This window comes from Balaenoptera musculus, chromosome 6 (genome assembly GCF_009873245.2).
Source record: "Balaenoptera musculus isolate JJ_BM4_2016_0621 chromosome 6, mBalMus1.pri.v3, whole genome shotgun sequence".
In the NCBI taxonomy this organism is placed as follows: domain Eukaryota; kingdom Metazoa; phylum Chordata; class Mammalia; order Artiodactyla; family Balaenopteridae; genus Balaenoptera; species Balaenoptera musculus.
Genome location: NC_045790.1, coordinates 50972486 through 50992089, shown reverse-complemented (window position 1 = coordinate 50992089; position 19604 = coordinate 50972486). Strand labels below are relative to the sequence as shown.

At 35.5% G+C, this 19604-nt stretch overlaps 1 protein-coding gene across 1 annotated transcript in view; it reads left to right on the top strand.

Moving 5' to 3' along the window:
- The window catches only part of CCDC171 (coiled-coil domain containing 171), a 368650-nt gene that overhangs the window by 275924 nt on the left and 73122 nt on the right, over positions 1–19604 (top strand). Inside the window, 1 exon segment of the mRNA XM_036856768.1 lies at positions 4390–4521. Within this exon segment, the coding sequence (XP_036712663.1) occupies positions 4390–4521 (132 nt within the window).

Below are 19604 nucleotides of genomic sequence, written 5' to 3'. Positions count from 1 at the left end.
TGCACTCTAGTGCATAGGGTGAAAAATAATGCCTAGGCTGCTAGTGTATAGGGTGAAAAATAGAGTAAAGAGAGAAGGGAAAGCAATAAGGAATCAATGGAAGTGGAAGGAAGTACAGAGGTGGAAGTAGGACAAAGGAAGGCAGGGAATGGAGGCATAGTAAAACCTGAACACAGGATGCTAAGAGTGGAAGTTACAGGAAATATTGTTGGGATCTGTATATGACGGAAATCTCTCTGGTAAAAAAGGTTTATTTTGAAGTATTGGGGGCCATAATAGATTGGAATGAATAAAATTTTAGGCAGGTCAGGAGTATGATGTAAAAGTCCGATTATCAGTTGCTTTTCCCAGGCATTCAAGATTCAGGCATTGTGTCCATCTTCTTACACGTGTTCTCAAATGTATCTGAGTTTTTATCAAAACCCTTACTGCTTCATCATGGGTATCCTATTGGTAAAAACACAACTAGTACCATATTTCATGAATTTTTAAAAAATTAATTGGAACATTGGGTGCAGAGGGCTTTATAACTGTGCATGATAAAAGATGCAGGTTCATATTTTGAGAGTTGAGCAGATTTTCTAAAAATGGCTAGTTTAATTTCATAGTTGATGTATCTAGCAGAAATAGTTTTTGTGTGTTTTGGTAGGAGTACAGAAAATTAGGAAAGATTGGTGGCTTGTGACAAAACGCTAATCACAGGAATAGGAACAGTACAGTATGGATCTTAAGAATCACTTAAACCTGGAACTGGATTGTTACAATAAAATAAATATTTCATAACGATGTTTTGGCTTCTTAAAAAGTTTCTTTTTTTTTTTTGCTATATGCCTCTGTTTTTCTTGTTTCTTATGGCATATCTTTGAGAAATATCTGCTTTCTGAAAGTATGTAATACAAAAGGGAGAAAGTAAACTGCTCTTTCTAAAAATCAAAAATTTAGGGTGGAGTAATATAGGTATGCTTTTCTTTATTCTTTATCAAAATATTATGAAATTGTACAGTTTTTATAGAATGTTATAAAAATGTATACAATTTTACAGTTGAGATTTATATTGTGGAATTCTTTGAAAAATTTTATTATATGTTAAAATGAACTGTTAGCCATTTTAAAGTAGAAAAATATTATATATATATTTATTGCTCACATATATAAATAAATCAGAGGAAAAAGGGTATAGAATCTGAATGATAGGATGAATAATGATGTACTATAGCAGAATTAAATGTTGGCTTTTGAAATTATAATTTCAGATTAATTTGAAATTATAATTTAATCCATAGACAGGTGATGATAGTTGTTCTAATCCTAAATTCACACTAAAATCTTTATCTTAAAAGGTGAACCTACTTTTCCCTGTAGGAAGAAAAATAATTTTATTGTTCTGATATTGTTACTTCAAAATTTTTTTGACAGTAAAGAAATTTACTTTAAATTCTCAATTTTGGAAGACCATTTTGTATCCAGTGGGCAGTATTTCCTAAAGAAATCCCACTTATCTCTTTTCTGCTCTTAGTCACTTTGTTCTCAGCCTGCTGTTCTATTTTTCTTAAGAACTAATTTAATGAAATAAGGTGAGAGTCTTTTTGCTTACTGTTCTGTGTTGAATCTCTTCCCTGTTTATCCTTGTTCACACACTGGTACTGAGACTTGCCTTTTGCATTCTTTCTGAACAGTCTCCCCTTTTCGCCCTTTATTTTTCCTGTTCCCTGTCACCTTTCCTTCCTGCTCTTTGCTGCATCGTTATATTTTCACTTGTCCCAGTGTCACTGTTTTGTATTCTTTCAACATGATGCTTTCACTCCCTTTATCCATTAAAATAAAAGAATTCTTGGTCAATCCTTTACCAAGACTTAAAAAAATCCTTTTCCTTGAAATATTTGGAGACTATTTTAGATGCCTATTTTCAAAGTTTTGATTTAGTTTCAAAGTGGGAAAAAACTCTTAAATTTTAGTAGAAATATTTGTGATATTATATCACGGGGCACCGTCTCTTGATGGCACTGCCAACGTTCAACAGATAATTTATAATTTAATGATAGTTTAACACATGCATGTTATTCAAATAATGTTGTAATTATGATGCCCATCATTAGGTTTAGCGATAGAACTGCATTTTGAGTTTTTTCCCTATCTAATACAAATACAAAGAATTATTTCATTTGGCAAATTAAATAATGTTGTAGTGAAAATGTTAATTTGACAATAAATCACAGTTTTAAATGCCAGATGCCCCGGCTTAATGTTGTTTCAGAAAGTTTATTTAGAGAATATAAAATGTGGCTTAGTGTTCCTGTATGTCAAGCTTCACAGATGAAGTATGGTGCCTGATATTAATCGGGTTAAAGGACCTCCAGTGCTTGGAGTGTGTTGTGGATTATACCTACATTGCTCATAGCCTCCCCCCCGCCCCCCCTTGCCCATATTAGCAATCTGCTTTTGTACTTTGACATCCAGGATTTCCCTAGTGAATTTTGTCACAGAAAAAAGAGAATCATCAATATCGCAGTTAAACTTGACTTTCAAAGCTAATAGTATCTCATTTGGGGGCTCAAATTTAATAAATTTTCTTTGATTCTGGGTGAGTTTTTAAACATCAAACAATGAATTGGCCAGGGTGCAGTAAAATATTTAGATCTATTGACTGTTGTTCAGAAGGGTAGAAGGCAAAACACTAGTGGTTTGATGTAGATAAATTCTCAGTACCTTAATCCACATTAATGTTTTCTTTTATCTGAGTGCACATTGGTGACAAAAAAAAAAAGGCAAGAGAAGGTGTCCATACATATAAAATATAAAACTTAAATCATATTTCACAAATGTCTTTGCTTTATTTTGTTAAGTGAGTTAAAAGCATTCTCATCTTAACTGAAGCCTGGAGAATGTTTGTTACAGATAAATATACATTCTGAATTAGGACTCCAGCGTGAATATCATACTCACACTGTTATAGAAATTGCATTATAGTGTATGTTTTACAGCATACACTTTGACATTCACTTATTGACAGAAATTCTTCAGCTCAACTTGAGAGTATACGGATTTTTATAACCTAGATTAGCACGAACGATGAAAGATGTCATCATGTATTTGCTCATGTTTGCTGATTTAAGGAAACCCTATGTAGTATGATAGTTCATTCATAAAGTAAGAAATAATTCAAACAGTTTTACAAGCTGGAATAGAAAAATGAAGGTGGGGATTTCTATCATATATTATTGCCAAGTTACATATGAAAGTGCTCAGATAAAACTAGAGATATAAATACATTTATTTGAGCAATGATAGTTCTCCCCATTCTTGACCTTTGCTACCTCATAAAAACTCTTTTTGTCCTGTGGTTTTAAGCTAATTGTATACTATTTATCAAATATATGGTGTCAAAGAGATAATTTTTTAAAACCTATTCAGGTATAAGGAAAGTTAGGAAATACGTATACATATGAAAACTGCTATCATTAAACTGTATGATTAAAGATGAGAGATCACTGGTCTCAAAAGAAAACTAAACTGTGGAATTTTTGAGGCTTTTACTAAGTTTGGAAATTAAAAATGAAAATACCTGTTTCTGAGCATTTTCTTCTATCTGTTTATATTATATAGTGAGCATTTCTCATTTGTCCAGAAGGTGGCAGTGTAATATCAACTGCATGTGATGCAGAGGCTAGCTAGAGAATTGGTGTTTCTCCAATTCTCTGTATCTGTGATGTGTTTGTATTGTTACCTTACTGAATACTTAAAATATAGTACAAACACTACTAATTTTATCCATTATCTTATTTAGAAGTTGTGTGACCAAGTTGGTTTATATGTATTTAATCATTAAGCCTCAAGTTTAATTTAGAGTAAAGAGGGCAAGCAGACCTCTTGCTAGTATATTTTTAAGTCTCCTTGTGTGTTGAGCATATTTGTTTTTATTCTAGAGTACATATTGAAGTTTTCTTTTCAAAGACTAGTACCTAATAACTATCTTGTTTAATATATATCAGTTAATACCAGTTAAATTAAACATGTTATTAAGAAAGTTAGAATAAGTAGGAGATTGCTGTTTATTTTTGATTTTGTGGATGTTTTTTCCTTCTTTCCTTTTTCTTCTGAGGGTGGAACAGTGAAAAAATAATTCAAAACCTCTTGATCAGAAGAGCTCCAGCGACTCTCCTTCCCTCCCTCATTTCAAGCAGGAGGATGCTTTTTCTTCTTAACATTCTCCCCCAGTACTCTGAATTAGAGATTTATTTGCAACGAAAAATCAATTAGTCCTAAATTTATTCATGGATTTCAGGTCCAGCGATCAATGCAAGTCCACTCAGTGGGCTCAAGGGGACCCAGTTCATCCCAGTTAATGTGTCTGAAGGGGAATTACCATTGATGCTATTTTTTTCCCTTTAGGTCAGAGATCAGATCTCGCTGTCACGGACTGCGGCAAGTAGGAATGACTTCACCCTGCAGCTACCCAGACTGCACCTGGAGACCTTTGCAATGGAGGGGCTCAAGGGCAGGCCAGAGGTTGTAGCGTGCCAGGTTAGAGTCTAAATTACATTGTTTGCTACCGAGACATGTAGAAAAAGAAATTGCACTAACTGTGGAGAATGGAAGCCTCAAAGTACTGTGACTAACTTGAAGAAGATGCAAATAATTTTTCCTCATTTTTCTTCCGTCATGTAACACTATATTTCACAAATAATTGTGTTTTTTTTCTTTAAAGCCTAGAACTAGCCAATTAAATAATCCAGAAAAGTTTTTTATTTTTTACCAAGGAAAAACGTGCGTTTTGTAGCTAAGTGCAGTATTAAAAGAACATACTTTTTGGGCAGCAGAGGACAATAAGACGCTAGGCTGTTATCTCTTTAAGCTAGTCTGAATTTGTAGCTCTTATTGTTTTACAATAAATCACTTTAGATAAAATTATCAGGAGAGATATTTGATATTTTTCAGTGTTAATTCCAAAGTATATCCAACATTTCTCAGGTGGTAATTTAATTTCAGCAAATCTAGAACCTAGGTGCACTTTGCATTGAAAAGTATCTTATACTTCAATGTTTCGTTTTAATGAACTTTGTTATATGTGCCAGCTGGGTTATTTCATTTACAAAACTCAAAGCACCAAATCATAAAACCTCAAATAACTTTAAAATAAACTTAATAAAGATATTTATTTTCAAAAACATATTTATTTTCAGATGCTGCAGCTAGCTTTCTATTCTAGATTACTATTAGGTTATTGTGATCATTTTTCTCCTTAGGGTTAAAAATATTTTTTAATCAGACAAAACAAAATTTAGTATGTATTTTATTTTCCCTTTAATGCCCAATTTCTTTATTAGAAAAATCCATCGACATTATGTAAACTATAGGGAGCCTGGTAATTCAAAAGAGGTTGTCCTTGTTCAATAGCACCCTAGATTTTTCAATGTATTGAAGAGAAATATCTCTTAAAACTCAGTCCCTTTCACATTTTGAGGTTTAAGATAAACTTTTTCATTCTTCAGTTTATGACCCTGTAAAATTTTAACTTTGTACAAAATTAACGTCAGTCCAAGTGGGGCTATGTTAATTTTTTTCTACATGCTCCATACCCTAATTTAATTTGTTATTAGTACTCAAATTAATGCTCAACAAAGAAAAAAATGCTTGTTGTTTCTTTCATTAGATTGTCCACCAATATATCTAAAACATATGTAATTGTAAAACGAAGCATAAGGCATTTTTATTTTCAGTTATAGGCTAGAATACTGTACCATTATTTAGTACAAGATTAAGATGTACATTTAAAATTTGATTATATTTAAAGTACAATATGATTTGAGATTTTTCTAGTGGTTGTAAAGTAATCCTTTGCTTGGTTATCTTAATTCGGGGTCTCACAGGGCTTAGTACTTGTCATAATTCACAAATAAAGACTTCCCCCATACTCTAGATTGTGGTGATTTGGAAAAAGACTGCTTCTTAGGAATGCCATTTTTTGAGGCAAAGCATGAACTCTCTAGAGTTCTGACATCTGTGAATAACAGGAAGGAAATGGATGGGCTTGTATTTTAAACTACTATCTTTTCCAAGTTCTAATAAAAATAGTTATGTGGGTTGCCAGATACCTAAACACTTGGGTAAATTTTGTATTGACGTGCTGTAACATGCATTGTAGTTTAGTAATATATGTTTTGGTTTAGTATCCTGTGCAGAGAAGAGCGCATGATTTGGGCCCTAATAGTGTTTCACACACACACACACACACACACACACACACACACACACAGGCACACAGTTGGTGATATAGAGTACTTTGAGAAGAAAGACACTGTATTAATTGAAGACCTTAATTATAATAATAACTATAATTATAATAATAATAATAAGTGCCATTTTAGTGAGCACTTACTGTGTAACAGGTATCATGCTTAGCTGTTTAAATAAATGATCTCAGTTAATTCTCGCAATGGACCTGTCAGATAGATGGCATTATTTCCATTTTACAATTGAAAACAACAACTATAGCAGGTAACTCTCCTCAGATCAACAGCAAGTAAATGGTAGGGCCTAGAGTCTGGGTTTAAGTCTGGGTGTATTTGACTGCAAAGCCTGAACTGGTAAAATCTGACAGTAAAAATCTAGATTCCTGTGTTAAATGGTAAGAGTGAAACCTTTGAAATCTACAGTGGAGTTTTTCTTCCATTTACAAAGTGTACATTATGCATCTGTGTATGATGTAGGTCATAGTTTATGCTGTATTGTAGACAAATGCACAGATACAAAATTTTGTTTCCATTTGACAGGCTAATATTATAGAACTCTACTTTTCACCTTTTTGCAGTTTGTAAATATATATATTTATGCTAAGTGTGGCTATATATCTAGGAATTCAGTATTTGTTTAGCTTTGCACTGTGTGCTGATGACGCAGACTACTCAAAGCGTGCACAGCTTTCGATTATGATGAGGGGAGGACCACTATGCAGGATGTGGTAGTGTCTGAATTGTTTGGCCAACATACACAACCATCGTTTAGAGCGGTAGGAGCTGAAGTTTTCCTAGACAGCCACTGTCTGTCTTTTCCAAAGGGGCAAGCTTTATTATAGGTATAATCCTTGATGGAAGGAAGACCAATGAGCATGACTGAAAGTTGAAGAGGATGAGTGGATTACCTTATCTCTCTGTACCCAGAAAAGCATGTGACTGATACTCTTCTACAGGAGATAATTCAGTTCATCTAGTCTCTGCGATCTGCTAGCTTTTAGCCCTGATTTCCTTATCTGCAACAAAGTGTAATGCTAACAATTTCTCAGGCTTGTAGTAAGTTTGAATGAGGCAATGCATGTAAAGCAGAGAGCACAGTGCCCAGCACAAAGAAAGCAGACAACGCATGGTGGCTCTTATTACTGTGACCAGTATGGGAAACATTGTAAAGCTGAAGTAAGCAACAGTAGCTTGATTTTATTACTTTTGAGGGGTGTGTGTGGGTGGTTTTTTTTTTAAAGAAATTGTTACTTAGAATCTTTTCTCTATATCTTTCCATTTGTTTCCTTCAGTCTTCCTTGTTTCTTCAAAAGCTTCAAATAATTTTGATTAAGATCAACTGTAGCTCCCTACTTACTTTTCCTTGTTACTTGATGTTCCAGTGAGGCCATGTCGCCAATGTAACCCCTGTTTAAGCTCCTATGGCAAGTTTAGAACTATTATATCTGGGCTTTTATCTCCTAAATAACAGCATATTAGTCTACTAGGATACTGGAAAAAAATAAAACACCTAGGTTAGACAAGTTAGCTTTAGCTGAAAAGCGCAGTACAGTGTGAATGCAGAGGACTTTGTAAGAAAAAATATTCTGCCCATACTTTATAAAGATACCTGTTACTCATCGTCTTATACTTTGAATTGTGTTTTTTCAATAATTATGATATGTGATGCTTTTAATATCTGGAAAATATTAGCAGGCATCCAATAAATGTTTTGCCTCCATTCCCATTCAACAATAAACAACACAGAACAATATCAATATTGATATTATTGAGTGCTTATCCTGTACCAGTTACTGTGCTAAGCACCTTACATTTACTCTCTCATTTAATCCCTGCAACAACCCTATGAATAATAGGTGCTCTGCTTTTATCTGTTTTACAAAGGAAGAAGCTGAAGTTTACTGAGATGAAGTAAATTGCTAAAGGTCACATATCCAGTGAGTAGGGTGACTGGTCCATTCATTCTTTTAATCATGCCTTTCTGCCTTTTTGTAAACCATGGCATAGTGTTTTGTGTGTGTGTGTGTGTGTGTGTGTGTGTGTGTGTGTGTGTTTTAGGGTAGCTGAGAGGAAAAAAGAATAAAGGTAGGGTCTGTCTATAAAATACAATTTCGTTTGTGAGGAGATCATGGCGAGAATAGAAATCCAAAAGAGATTAATGGGGAAAGTTACTTAAACTGTGTATTTCAGCCTCTTCATCTATAAAATGAAAATAATAGAAGTTTCTAACTCAGTGTGACTATTGAATGGGTTAATCCACCTGAAGTGCTTAGAATAGTGACAGGTACATTGTAAACACTCACTATTTATTAGCTCTCCACTAACATGAAAGGTCGTGAGACCAGGAACTTGGTTTTGTTCACTGCTGCATCATCAGAGCGCAGAACCCTGCCTCACATAGAAGAGGCCCTCAGTATGTATGGGTGAATGAATACTTGATTTCAGACACTGGTCAAGGTGACTTAGGAAGCTGCTGTGCCTAAGTTGTGCACGCCTTTAAGAGACTTGGGATCAATTTTTTTTTTAACTTCTAAACCCACTTCATTTAAAAGGAAAAGTCCCCTGGACCATCTCATAAAAGTGTTTAAGGCTTAGTGCACAATAACTATACCTCTGGAAATGTAGTATATTTTATAAATATATGTTTATAAACAGTTCATTAGAAAGGCTTCATTGTGAAACCATTTATTTATGAAGATTTTAAACAAGGGTCTTTACCGTAAATCCAGTAATCCTTTAATCACCCATAACCTACCATGTTATTACAAAGTCCTTACTTGGTATGGTTGTTTGTTATGTGCTATACCCGCAACTTTTGGGATAGCACGGTTTTTTACATTTAACTTACTTTCCAGGCATAGAAATTTCTTCCAGCTATTTTGTTGTATTTATAAAGTTAAATCATAAAAGGGCATCTTGAAGGGATTTTTTTTTTTTTTTAATGTAGAGGAGGAACAAATACCTTGTACCTAAGTACCTAAACTGTCAGGGAATAAAAATATCAAGAATCACTCAATAATTTTTTACATGTGTTCCCAGTTACACTGCTTAATGCAGCAGCCTTCTAACTGTTGTATAAGAAATGTCTTCATTTGGGCATAGTTAGAAGTTAAAGAAATGTTAGGCAGTTTTACTTGAAATCTTGTATTATGTAGATATTTTCTTCTTCAAGTTATTCCATCCCCATAAGTGAATTTTCAGATCTCTGATTATTTTTTAAAACATGAAAATTAGCCATTTTGAATGGAAATATTGCTAAATATGTAGAATACTAAATATGTAAAATTGCCCAGTTGTCCCTGAAAGACTAGATGACTTCTATTAGTTCTTTAGTTTCCTTTTTATTTTTATTTTTTTTATTTTTTAAACATTATTTGTTTTTATTTATTTATTTATGGCTGTGTTGGGTCTTCGTTTCTGTGCGAGGGCTTTCTCTAGTTGCGGCAAGCGGGGGCCACTCTTCATCGCGGTGCGCGGGCCTCTCACTATCGCGGCCTCTCTTGTTGCGGAGCACAGGCTCCAGACGCGCAGGCTCAGTAGTTGTGGCTCACGGGCCCAGTCGCTCTGCGGCATGTGGGATCTTCCCAGACCAGGGCTCGAACCCGTGTCCCCTGCATTGGCAGGCAGACTCTCAACCACTGCGCCACCAGGGAAGCCCTAGTTTCCTTTTTAAAGTATGGTTCTTTATTTTCTGATACTAAAAGAAAGTTTTAACTTCTTTTTATAGTTCAGGTCTTCCCTTATTTTCAGATGTCCATTCTCACTGGGTTCCTAATTTACAGAGTTGTCAGGGTTTAGTCTAAGAGTCTCCATGGTGAAGTAAAAAGAATATATTTTGTGACAGCTGTATGTCTCATAGATATTCCTTTTCATTTATTTCTGGGTCCATGACTGTGCTTTGAATGTTTGACATTATTGGAAATCTGACCTTTTTGGTAAGTGGGGTCATTTTTGTAATAAGGTATCGGGAAGATTTTGGATTATCTAAAGTTGTTATCAATGAGTGTGCAATTCTCTTTAAATTCTAAAATCAAAATATCTTTTAAATTAAAAAACATAAAATGATTTTAGAATTCACTTGTGGCATCAAAGAGAATGTTGAAATGCTACCTTCTTCAAAGACTGGAAAGTGCTTCCCAGGGAAGACCTGTTTATTAGGGGAAAACAATTAGCTGGAAAAATCATATAGTTCATCTGAGAATAAAGGCATTTTGATGGAAAAATGGCATCCTTTGTCTCATCTAGCTGCTTGACAGCTGTAATCTCCAGTTCCACAGAATAAAAATTGTGCCAATGAGGAATCTAAATGTCCAGGATTTGAGGCCTACCTCAAGGACGAATATAAGAATGAGTGCGTTTGTTTTTCATGTTGACACCAGGAAGAATAAATGGCACTTCCTGAAGTAATGTTGTCAGAGAAAATATTTTTGTTATTTGCTAGTTAAAATTTTAGAATTCTACTCTGAAGATTTGATAATACACAAGCAGACATTAAGTTTCTTCAAAACTTGCTGGTACTAGAGCTGTGAGCAATGCTAAATAAAACAAAATATAAAGAGAAGTAAGATGTTAATGTGTACAGAAGGACTAATTTTAGGGTGTGTTGCAAATTGGGACAACAGTGATTAAATAATAGCATAATAGCATTTAAACATTGATTTATAGTCATTGTGAGTTACACCTTGTTGTCCTGAATCTGTATCTTCTCCTAAGGTTTCAGGACGTTTTAGTTTCCATTGACCAGGAAGACTTTGCTAGAAATTTAGCCTCGCCCATCAGTCGTTATTAGAGCAGTTCCGGTATTATCACCTAAGTCCTCTCACCCTCCCTGCCTCCCTTCCTCCTCCCTTCCCTTCCTCTGCCTGTTTGATTTGCTTTTTTTTTTTTTTTTTTTGGTGGTGATGATGGTGGTGGTGGAGGGCGTAGGGGGATGCATCAAACAGAATTTTAGGGCAGAATCTTGAGAGTAAAAATGTAGAATTATGCTTTTTGGTCCAGATATTTTACCAGGTGATATATGCTACCAATATTTTCTTAATCCCCATATTTTATTTCAAAAGACTTGTTGTAAAAAAAAAAAAAACGTGTTTTTCTTTGTATCTGTCGTTAAAACATAATCTTGGGCATTAAGTGATAGCTAAGATTTCTAAAAAAGAAAAAAATCTGTTAAGTCTAGGTGTGCTAAATAGTTTTTTTTTTTTAAATGTTTAGCTGATGGGACATTTTACATCTTGCATCATGGGTTTTATTTCAGGTTAGTGGTGGTCTGAAACAACAGTTTTGTTTTTTTTTCCTGTTGGGACTTTAATCTCTCTTTGCCTTTTGAAAATGACAGGATGACATATGAGGGCAAGGAAATGCATCTGTATAAAGCTTCTGCTACACAGAATCTTATACTGAAGAATTTAGTGACTCCCTACTCCTTAACTCAGCTGAAAATATTCACGAATTATTCCCTGTGGGAGTGACCTGGCATCAGTGATCTGAACTGACACTAAGTAAAATCTGGTAGGAATTACTTAAAATAAAGTCTTTTTTTTCTAGTTTTTAAAAATCATTTCTTCCTTTGTTTATTATAAGGGAGAATAATTTGGAAGAAAATAAAGTCATAGCAGAGTCACTATCACAGAAGGTTGAAGAGGTTATACAACTTTACCAGAAAGTAATAGGATTAGCCACAGAACAGATGGAATCCTTTACCTGTAGACACAAATCACACAGGTAACAGGAATTCTCATTATTTTATCCAGTTGTTGTCTTTTTCTCACGGAAAACAACATTGTCCTTTCTTGTGAAGGATGAATATGAATTATCATCCTTGTGGTGCTGAGTGCAACTGGAGTTTTATCCTAGAATCACTGTCTGTGAGCTTTCAGCCCTTAATTCTTCTGGTGCATCACCTTGTCATCTGTAACATGAAGATGACGATACTTTCCCTGCTGCATCTTGGGACAGTTGTGAGGATCACATGACATGGATGAAAAAACTTTGGAAATTAAACAGCACTAATAGGTAGTTTTTAAATTGTTTTCCTTTAAATATTTGGCTTATAAACATTCCTTGATCAGGTGCAGACTCGCTTAATTTTCAATCTCAGGATGAGATTTTTGCCCTTCTAAAAGAAAAGCAAGTAAATCAGATGATAGGGGAGTTGGCAACCATGAATCTGCAATTTTCTGAATGTCATTGAGTTTGCTGGAAACATTATGTTGATCAGAATGGGAATTTGGAAGAGAGAAAATAACTCTTGTCTGCTGGGGAAAGAGGCAAGCAATATAGTATTGGAGAAAGCCTACGTGGAGAGTCAGAATGCCTGGATTGAAGTCCCGGCTCTGTAATGTAACCACCTTGGCAGGTCACTCAACAGCCCTGAGCCCCCTATTTCCTCATCTTTAAATGGAGGTGGTGAAGCCTGTCTTACTTTCACTCACGGGGTTGTGGGGAGATCAGGTTAGATAATGTAATGTGGGGAGATCAAGAGAGATAAGGTGCTTTTTATATTGTAAAATGCTAAATTAATATAAATTATGTTGGACTGAACTGCAAACAGGCCTGTGTTTCAGGAAAAGTAACCTAAGTACGTTAAGGAATGTTTTAGTGTTTTGACTCTTGGAGACTTTTGACTGATGACCTGTTTGATACAGGTTTCACTTTAGTAGCAACATGTGCAATAAAAAGAACAAAATGTTCCACAACTCTAGTGTTTTCTTACAGCTCAGTATAAAGCCATTGCTAACACTTTGGTGAATGCCCACCATATACTTCTATTTGAATAATTATTTTTTAAAGTAATTCAAGCATTACTACTGTCTTCATATGTCCTTTTAACTCATTTTGTTGCCTCTATTTATACCATTTGATTTTTTTTTTTTTTGGACTTCAAATTCCAACTCTGAAAAGGTGACAATATTTGCCTGTATGTGAAATGTTTGAGACACACCTAGTTAAAAACAAAGAAACAAAAGCACAAAACATATGAAAGTACAGAGCATTTTTTTTTTTAGTTACAATTTTCAGTTCTAGGTAGCTCAAAGCAGAAAAGCTGCTGAATGATATGAACATCATTTCTTTGCCATTAATGTTAAGAGGCAAAAACTAAATCCCAAACTTGACCCTTTCTCTATCTTTTTTTTTTTTTTCATTTTTGAAGCCTATTTAAGTATAACCCTACTCAATAATACCTTTTAATGCTTATTATTGAGAGAGTGAAGCCTGTGAGCACTTGAACTTTCAAGGGCTACAACAGAATTGCTCTTCATTTTAGCTACTTGGACAAAAAACAGTGTTTGATGGACTGCCTAGGTGAAGACCTGGGAAAGGAAGGGTTATGTACAAATTGAGTGAGTTTATTATGGCTTAGTGATTTGCTGATTGATTTCATTTGCTGTCAGTTAAGGCTCTCTTAATGTCAGTTTTCTTTGCATAATGCCTTGAAATAAAGACCAATGAAGTTCTTCAGATTGATGCCGCTTATATAAACTGACCCTGATTTGCCCTATTCCACATGACAATTTAAGTGACAGCGTTTAGAGGAAAATACAGCAATGAATATGCAACTTAAGGATTAAGGGAAATGTAGTAAATCATTCAGTCTAAAACTAGGTACAAAAGTAATTTCTTGTAATGATTCCACGATGCCTTAAGTTTTTTTAAACAGACTATTATCAGTCACAAGAGTGTATGTGTGTGTGTGGTGGGGGGGGGGTGTGTAGGTAGAGACAGACAGACAGACAGAGGGACAGAAAGAGACAGGATTGAATTGAAAAAGAGAACTAAAAGTGATCTTAAATCTTTTCAAATTATAGTAAATCTTCCTCTCCCCACTTACTTAAACTTGGAGTTGTCAGAATCATGGTTTAAAAAATATTTTATCTGAGGTTGTATAAGTGCTGTATATTAAGTGACCAATGAAACATAGGGTAATTTTGAAGCTTTAAATGCTTTTCAGTTTCAGAGCCTTCTAGTAAAGTGCTAGTAGCTTCTTTTTTTTTCTTTCAATGGCCAAAAATTTCATAGTGCTGATTAAAAAGAGGTGTAACTTTTGTGGGGAAGACTAACTTAAGAAGTAACTCGCTGAGGAAACTGTGAAATACTAATACCTTAATATCTCTTCTGAGTGAGGGCTATTTCACCCCACAGCCCCCAGGTAGATTTTCTCTGTGGAGTGTATGACATTGCTTCTGTGTTGCAGAGCAATATTTTTGTCCAGAGTATATTTTATAATGCATATTAATCACAATGAACCTGACTTGGTATAACTTCATTAGGATTAAAAGGGCAACATAGAAAACAGAGCACTGAGGTGAAGAAAGCTCCTGGGTTCTGTGCCAGTGGTAGGAGGTTTAGCAAAGCGGCATATCATAAGCCTAAGTGATATCTGTGCCATATTTAAAAGAGGCCCACGTTGTATATTTGCAAATAAGGCTTAAAAAAGTCCTGAAACCTTAGGTCTTTGGTTGAATGATTATCTGGTAGAATGATTTACCTACAACATGTAAAACTTAGAAGAAGAAACTCCATGTTTTTAATCCTTCTAAAATTGAGAAGGAAATCATGATTAAAATAAAATATGCAGCTTCACCTTATATATTTATTAAGTTATGTCATGGGAAAAAATAGAAAAAAAGAATCTTTATGAGACACTTAGCATGGGGACTTACACAAAGCCCTCAAAAGATAGCAGTTAAGATTATTACTATTGAGACAGTGTGTGTGAGTTGAGGAATGTTATGATTCTTCATCAAGTGAGAAGGGATTCTTTGAAAGTTTTGGGTGTCTCACGTTATTGCCAAGTTTTTGATTACAGCACATGAAGAGGTTAAATGATTTCCCTTTAGCACTGAGTGGTAGGTAGCAATAAAATGCTCTGAAAACTGGTAACTCAGAGGCAAAACTTGACCTGAACTAATTTTGTGACAAAGCCTGAGAAGAGCTGTGGCTCAGCTTATCCCCCTCAGTGTGATCATTCCAAGGTTTTGCTGTAGAATGTATTTGATTAGACTGTGTTGCCCCACATCCCAACTAGAGTGTTAATATACAGTATATGCTCCATATTTCCAAAATCCAAACAATCCCAAGCTCCAAAACACATCTCGGTCCGAGGTTTCAGATTGGGATTGTGGGAACTGTATCAACATTATAAAACATTTCCCACCAAAATAACACATATTACTGCTTCAATGCAAGACTTGTGTTTTTCTTATAGTGAGGCACATTCAGCCCGTGGCATGTATTCTTGTGTGAAATTCGAATTTAATATCTAGTATCTCGTGCTGTATGTTTTGAGCCTTAAAGGAATCATGTGTAGTTTGTGCCCCCTAAAAACTCAGAGACTTCAACAATTGTGTTGCAGGCTAATCAGATATGGCTCTAATAGGCTTTACTTTGCGCAAGTCTGATCATGTTTGGAAACTAAAGGCACGTTTCAGTTCCATGTGAATAGGAGTCTCCTGAGACATTCTTTCAAGGCCCCTTCCTTTTTGTATTCTGAAAGCGGAATGGGTGAAATTCCTGGTCACATAAACTGCTTATCTTTTCTTGCATATCCTTCTAATTTGTTCCCACCGGGTAAGGTAATGCAGACTCTTGAAGGGTCTGAAGAAACTGGCTTTCCTAGAGTCTAGGCACACTCTAGGTAAGGAGAGCGAGGTAACTGGGAGCGAGGAGTCTTAGCAACCAGGATGGCCTTTGTTGTTTTGTTTTTTAATCTATTTATTTATTTACTTTTGGCTGCGTTGGGTCTTCATTGCTGCGCGCAGGCTTTCTCTAGTTGCGGCGAGCGGGGGCTGCACTTCATCGCGGTGCGTGGGCTTCTCATTGCGGTGGCTTCTCTTGTTGTGGAGCACGGGCTCTAGGCGCGCGGGCTTCAGTACTTGTGGGACGTGGGCTCAGTAGTTGTGGCTCACGGGCTTAGTTGCTCCACGGAATGCGTGATCTTCCCGGACCGGGGCTTGAACCCGTGTCCCCTGCATTGGCAGGTGGATTCTTAACGACTGCGCCATCAGGGAAGCCCCCGGGGTGGCCTTTGAGTCAAAGTTATCTAGTTATTCTAGAGGGAAAATGGAAATATCATTTGAGAGTATTTATTGATTTATTGGATTGGTTATAGCTTTATTTTTTATTTTTTCCAGTTTTATTGAGATATAATTGACATACAGCACTGTATAAGTTTAAGGTGTACAGCATAATTTGACTTACATGTAGTGTTGTGAAATGATTGCCGCAATTAGTTTAGTTAACATCCATCATCTCATATACAAAAGAAAAAAAGAAAAAAAAGTTTTTCTCCTTGTGATGAGAACTTGGGGTTTACTCTCTTGACAACTTTCAAATCTACCACACAGCAATGTTAACTATAGTTATCATGTTGTACATTACATCCCTAGAACTTACTTACCTTACACCTGGAAGTTTGTATCTTTTGACCACCCTACCTTCATCTAGTCCCCTTTCTCCTCACCTCCTACCTCTGGTAACCATAAATCTGATCTCTTTTTTCCTGAGTTTTAAAAAAAATTCCTCATTTAAGTGAGATCAGACAGTATTTGTGTTTCTGTCTGACTTATTTCACTTAGCATATTACTCTCAAGGTCCATCCATGTTGTCACAAATGGCAGGAGTTTCTTTTTGTTTTTGTAATGGCTGATATATATATATATATACACACATATATATATACACACACACATACATATACACACACACACACATACATATAAACATATATATAAAGACTCCTTTATCCATTCATCTGTTGATCAACACTTAGTTTGTTTTCATGTCTTGGCTATTGTAAATAATGCTGCTGTGAACATAGGGGTGCAGATATCTCTTTGACATAGTGTTTTTGTTTCTTTCGGATATGGTCCCAGAAGTGGAATTGCTGGATCATTTTTCATTTTGGGGGGAACCTTTATACTGTTTTCCATAGTTGCTGTACCAATTTACAATCCCACTGACAGTGCACAAGGGTTTCCTTTTCTCCACAACCTCACCAGCATTTGCTATCTTTTGTCTTTTTGATTTGATGATAACTGTTCTAAAAGGTATGAGGTGATATCTCATTGTGGCTTTGATTCGCACTTCCCTCTTGACTAGTGATGTCGAGTACCTTTTCATGTGCCTGTTGGCCATTTGTATGTGTTTTTGGAAAAATTCTATTCAGATCCTTTGCCCATTTTTAATTGGAATATTTGTTTTTATGCTACTGAGTTGTATGAGTTCTTTACATATTTTTGAGAGTATTTAGAGACCAATTCAAACCAGTAAATTGGCTTTAAACAATAAAATGGTCAGCTCTTTCAATCATATAGATTTGGGTATGGCTAACATCATCCAATGATGTATTGCGCACCTGCCAAGAACAAGGCATCGTGCTGTGCTCTGGGATACAGGGGTGACTCAAAAATCTTTCTAGAGGGAATATGAAATTTGAGATTGAAATGAGAGGGAAAAAATGATTGCTGTAGGAGAGACATAGATAAAGTCCCAAGCCTGCGCTTTAGAGGAGAATGAAATTTGTTCTTGCTGGGAAGATTAGGAGAGGCTTCATAGAGGAGGTGGCATTTGAGTGGGCCTTGAAGGTTATGCAGTTAAAAATCCCCTTTCATGTAAAATGTTACTGTCAGGAAATACAGATGGGAAATATCTGGAGTTTGAGCCGGAGCTGCTCGGTAGCTCTGCAGCAGTGACATCTATGGGATTGTCTCATCTGCAAACAAGGGTAGAACTAAATGATTGGTAGGATTCTTTTCAGTTAATTAAGCTCAGTGGTGTTGTGAATAAATTATGGTCTCTGCTGGATTTCTTATTGTTTGTTCCTTCATAATGGACAAAAAATAAAGTCATTGATTTAGTTGAAATCAGAAAGCACCTTAGAAGCAATTTGTCCTTAAAACAATATAGTAACTATTTTTTCGGAGTGATATAGTTTAATATACTTCAATGAATTTTGTCATAGAATAGAAATTTTAGGAGTTATTCAAGGCTGATAACCCTGACTGAAGCATGTAGATTCCCAAACCAATTTGATATATATCAGAATCAGAATGGGATCATGGTAGTAAAAGATTAGCTCTTAATAAAGAGCTCATAAAATTTTTTCTCTCTCTCTCTTTACTGATTGCTTTTCTTTAGGTATATTGAAAATTGTTCATATTGCATTTAATTAAACCACAAACAAGTGCATTGAATTCTTATAATTCCAACTAAATGGCTTTTTAGCATCTTCGTACAAATTGATGTAAAGACACTAATGGATGTCCTTTGCTGAGATTCATAAAGCTAACGGTTTTATGTGAAATGAGGAAAGATAAGTGTTCAACATTGTGTGTGTGTGTGTGTTAACGTATTTACTCTTTATCAGTAGCTTAGATCAAGTGCACTTTCTGAAAGCTGTTGGTTTTGAGATACTGGATTGGGCAGTTTTTCTTTGGTCGTGAGCATCTAGCTCTCAGCCCTGTAAGTAATTTATTTCTATAACTTTTCTTTTTGTATTAACACCACTCCTTAAAAAAAATTGCATACTGAACCCACAAAAGATCAAAATTAGGATGTGTTTTTGTTACACTGCTCAAATTTGATTAAAGCAGTTGGATCTTTGTAGGTTGATTCTGGAACAGACAAATGGGGAGTGCTAGTTATCACTTTGGTCTCCAAAAAGTGTCAATCAGAGAGAGATTATTGGAATATAAGGTGCCCTTTGTTAAGCTCCAAATAGCTTTTGAATTTGGATAAATAGGCACTCTCAATATTGTCCACATTATTACAGAAATTGAAGGTCTCACTAACTCTAAACTGAAGAACCATACCATCTTACATGTAGTTAATTCAGTCAGTCTTAACAAGTAAGTATGGAATTCCTGCTCTGTATCCAGCCCTGTGCTTGACAGATGACTGAAATGACAGAGGATGAATGTGCATTCAGGGAGGAGGAGTTTAAAAAAAAAGAACCCCAAATGTTAGTTCCTAATACAAGAGGAACAAAACAAGCACTAATACAGGGACTGTCAAGGGCCCACATGCAGGCTCTGAGCCTTTGTGGAGTGTGAAGATTGGGAAAGGGCCTGAATGTATCGCTAACCTTGTTTTACATCCTCCTCAAAAACAGTGTTTTAAACAAGAAGAGTCCTGTCTTTTTGGAGGAGATAATCTCCTCTATTAGTGTTTTATCCACTCAGTTTCAGTATGAAAGTTTAAAATGTATTATTGCCCCAACTTAACAAATGGGAATCAGCACTTGCCTCCTCTCTTCACATACAGCTAAATGGCTTCCCATCACCCTTAAAATAAACTCCAACCGTCTCATGTTGCTTTTGGGCTCTTCACGACCTGGGCCTGACTCTGCAACTTCCATCTCCCAATGCTCTCCGCCTC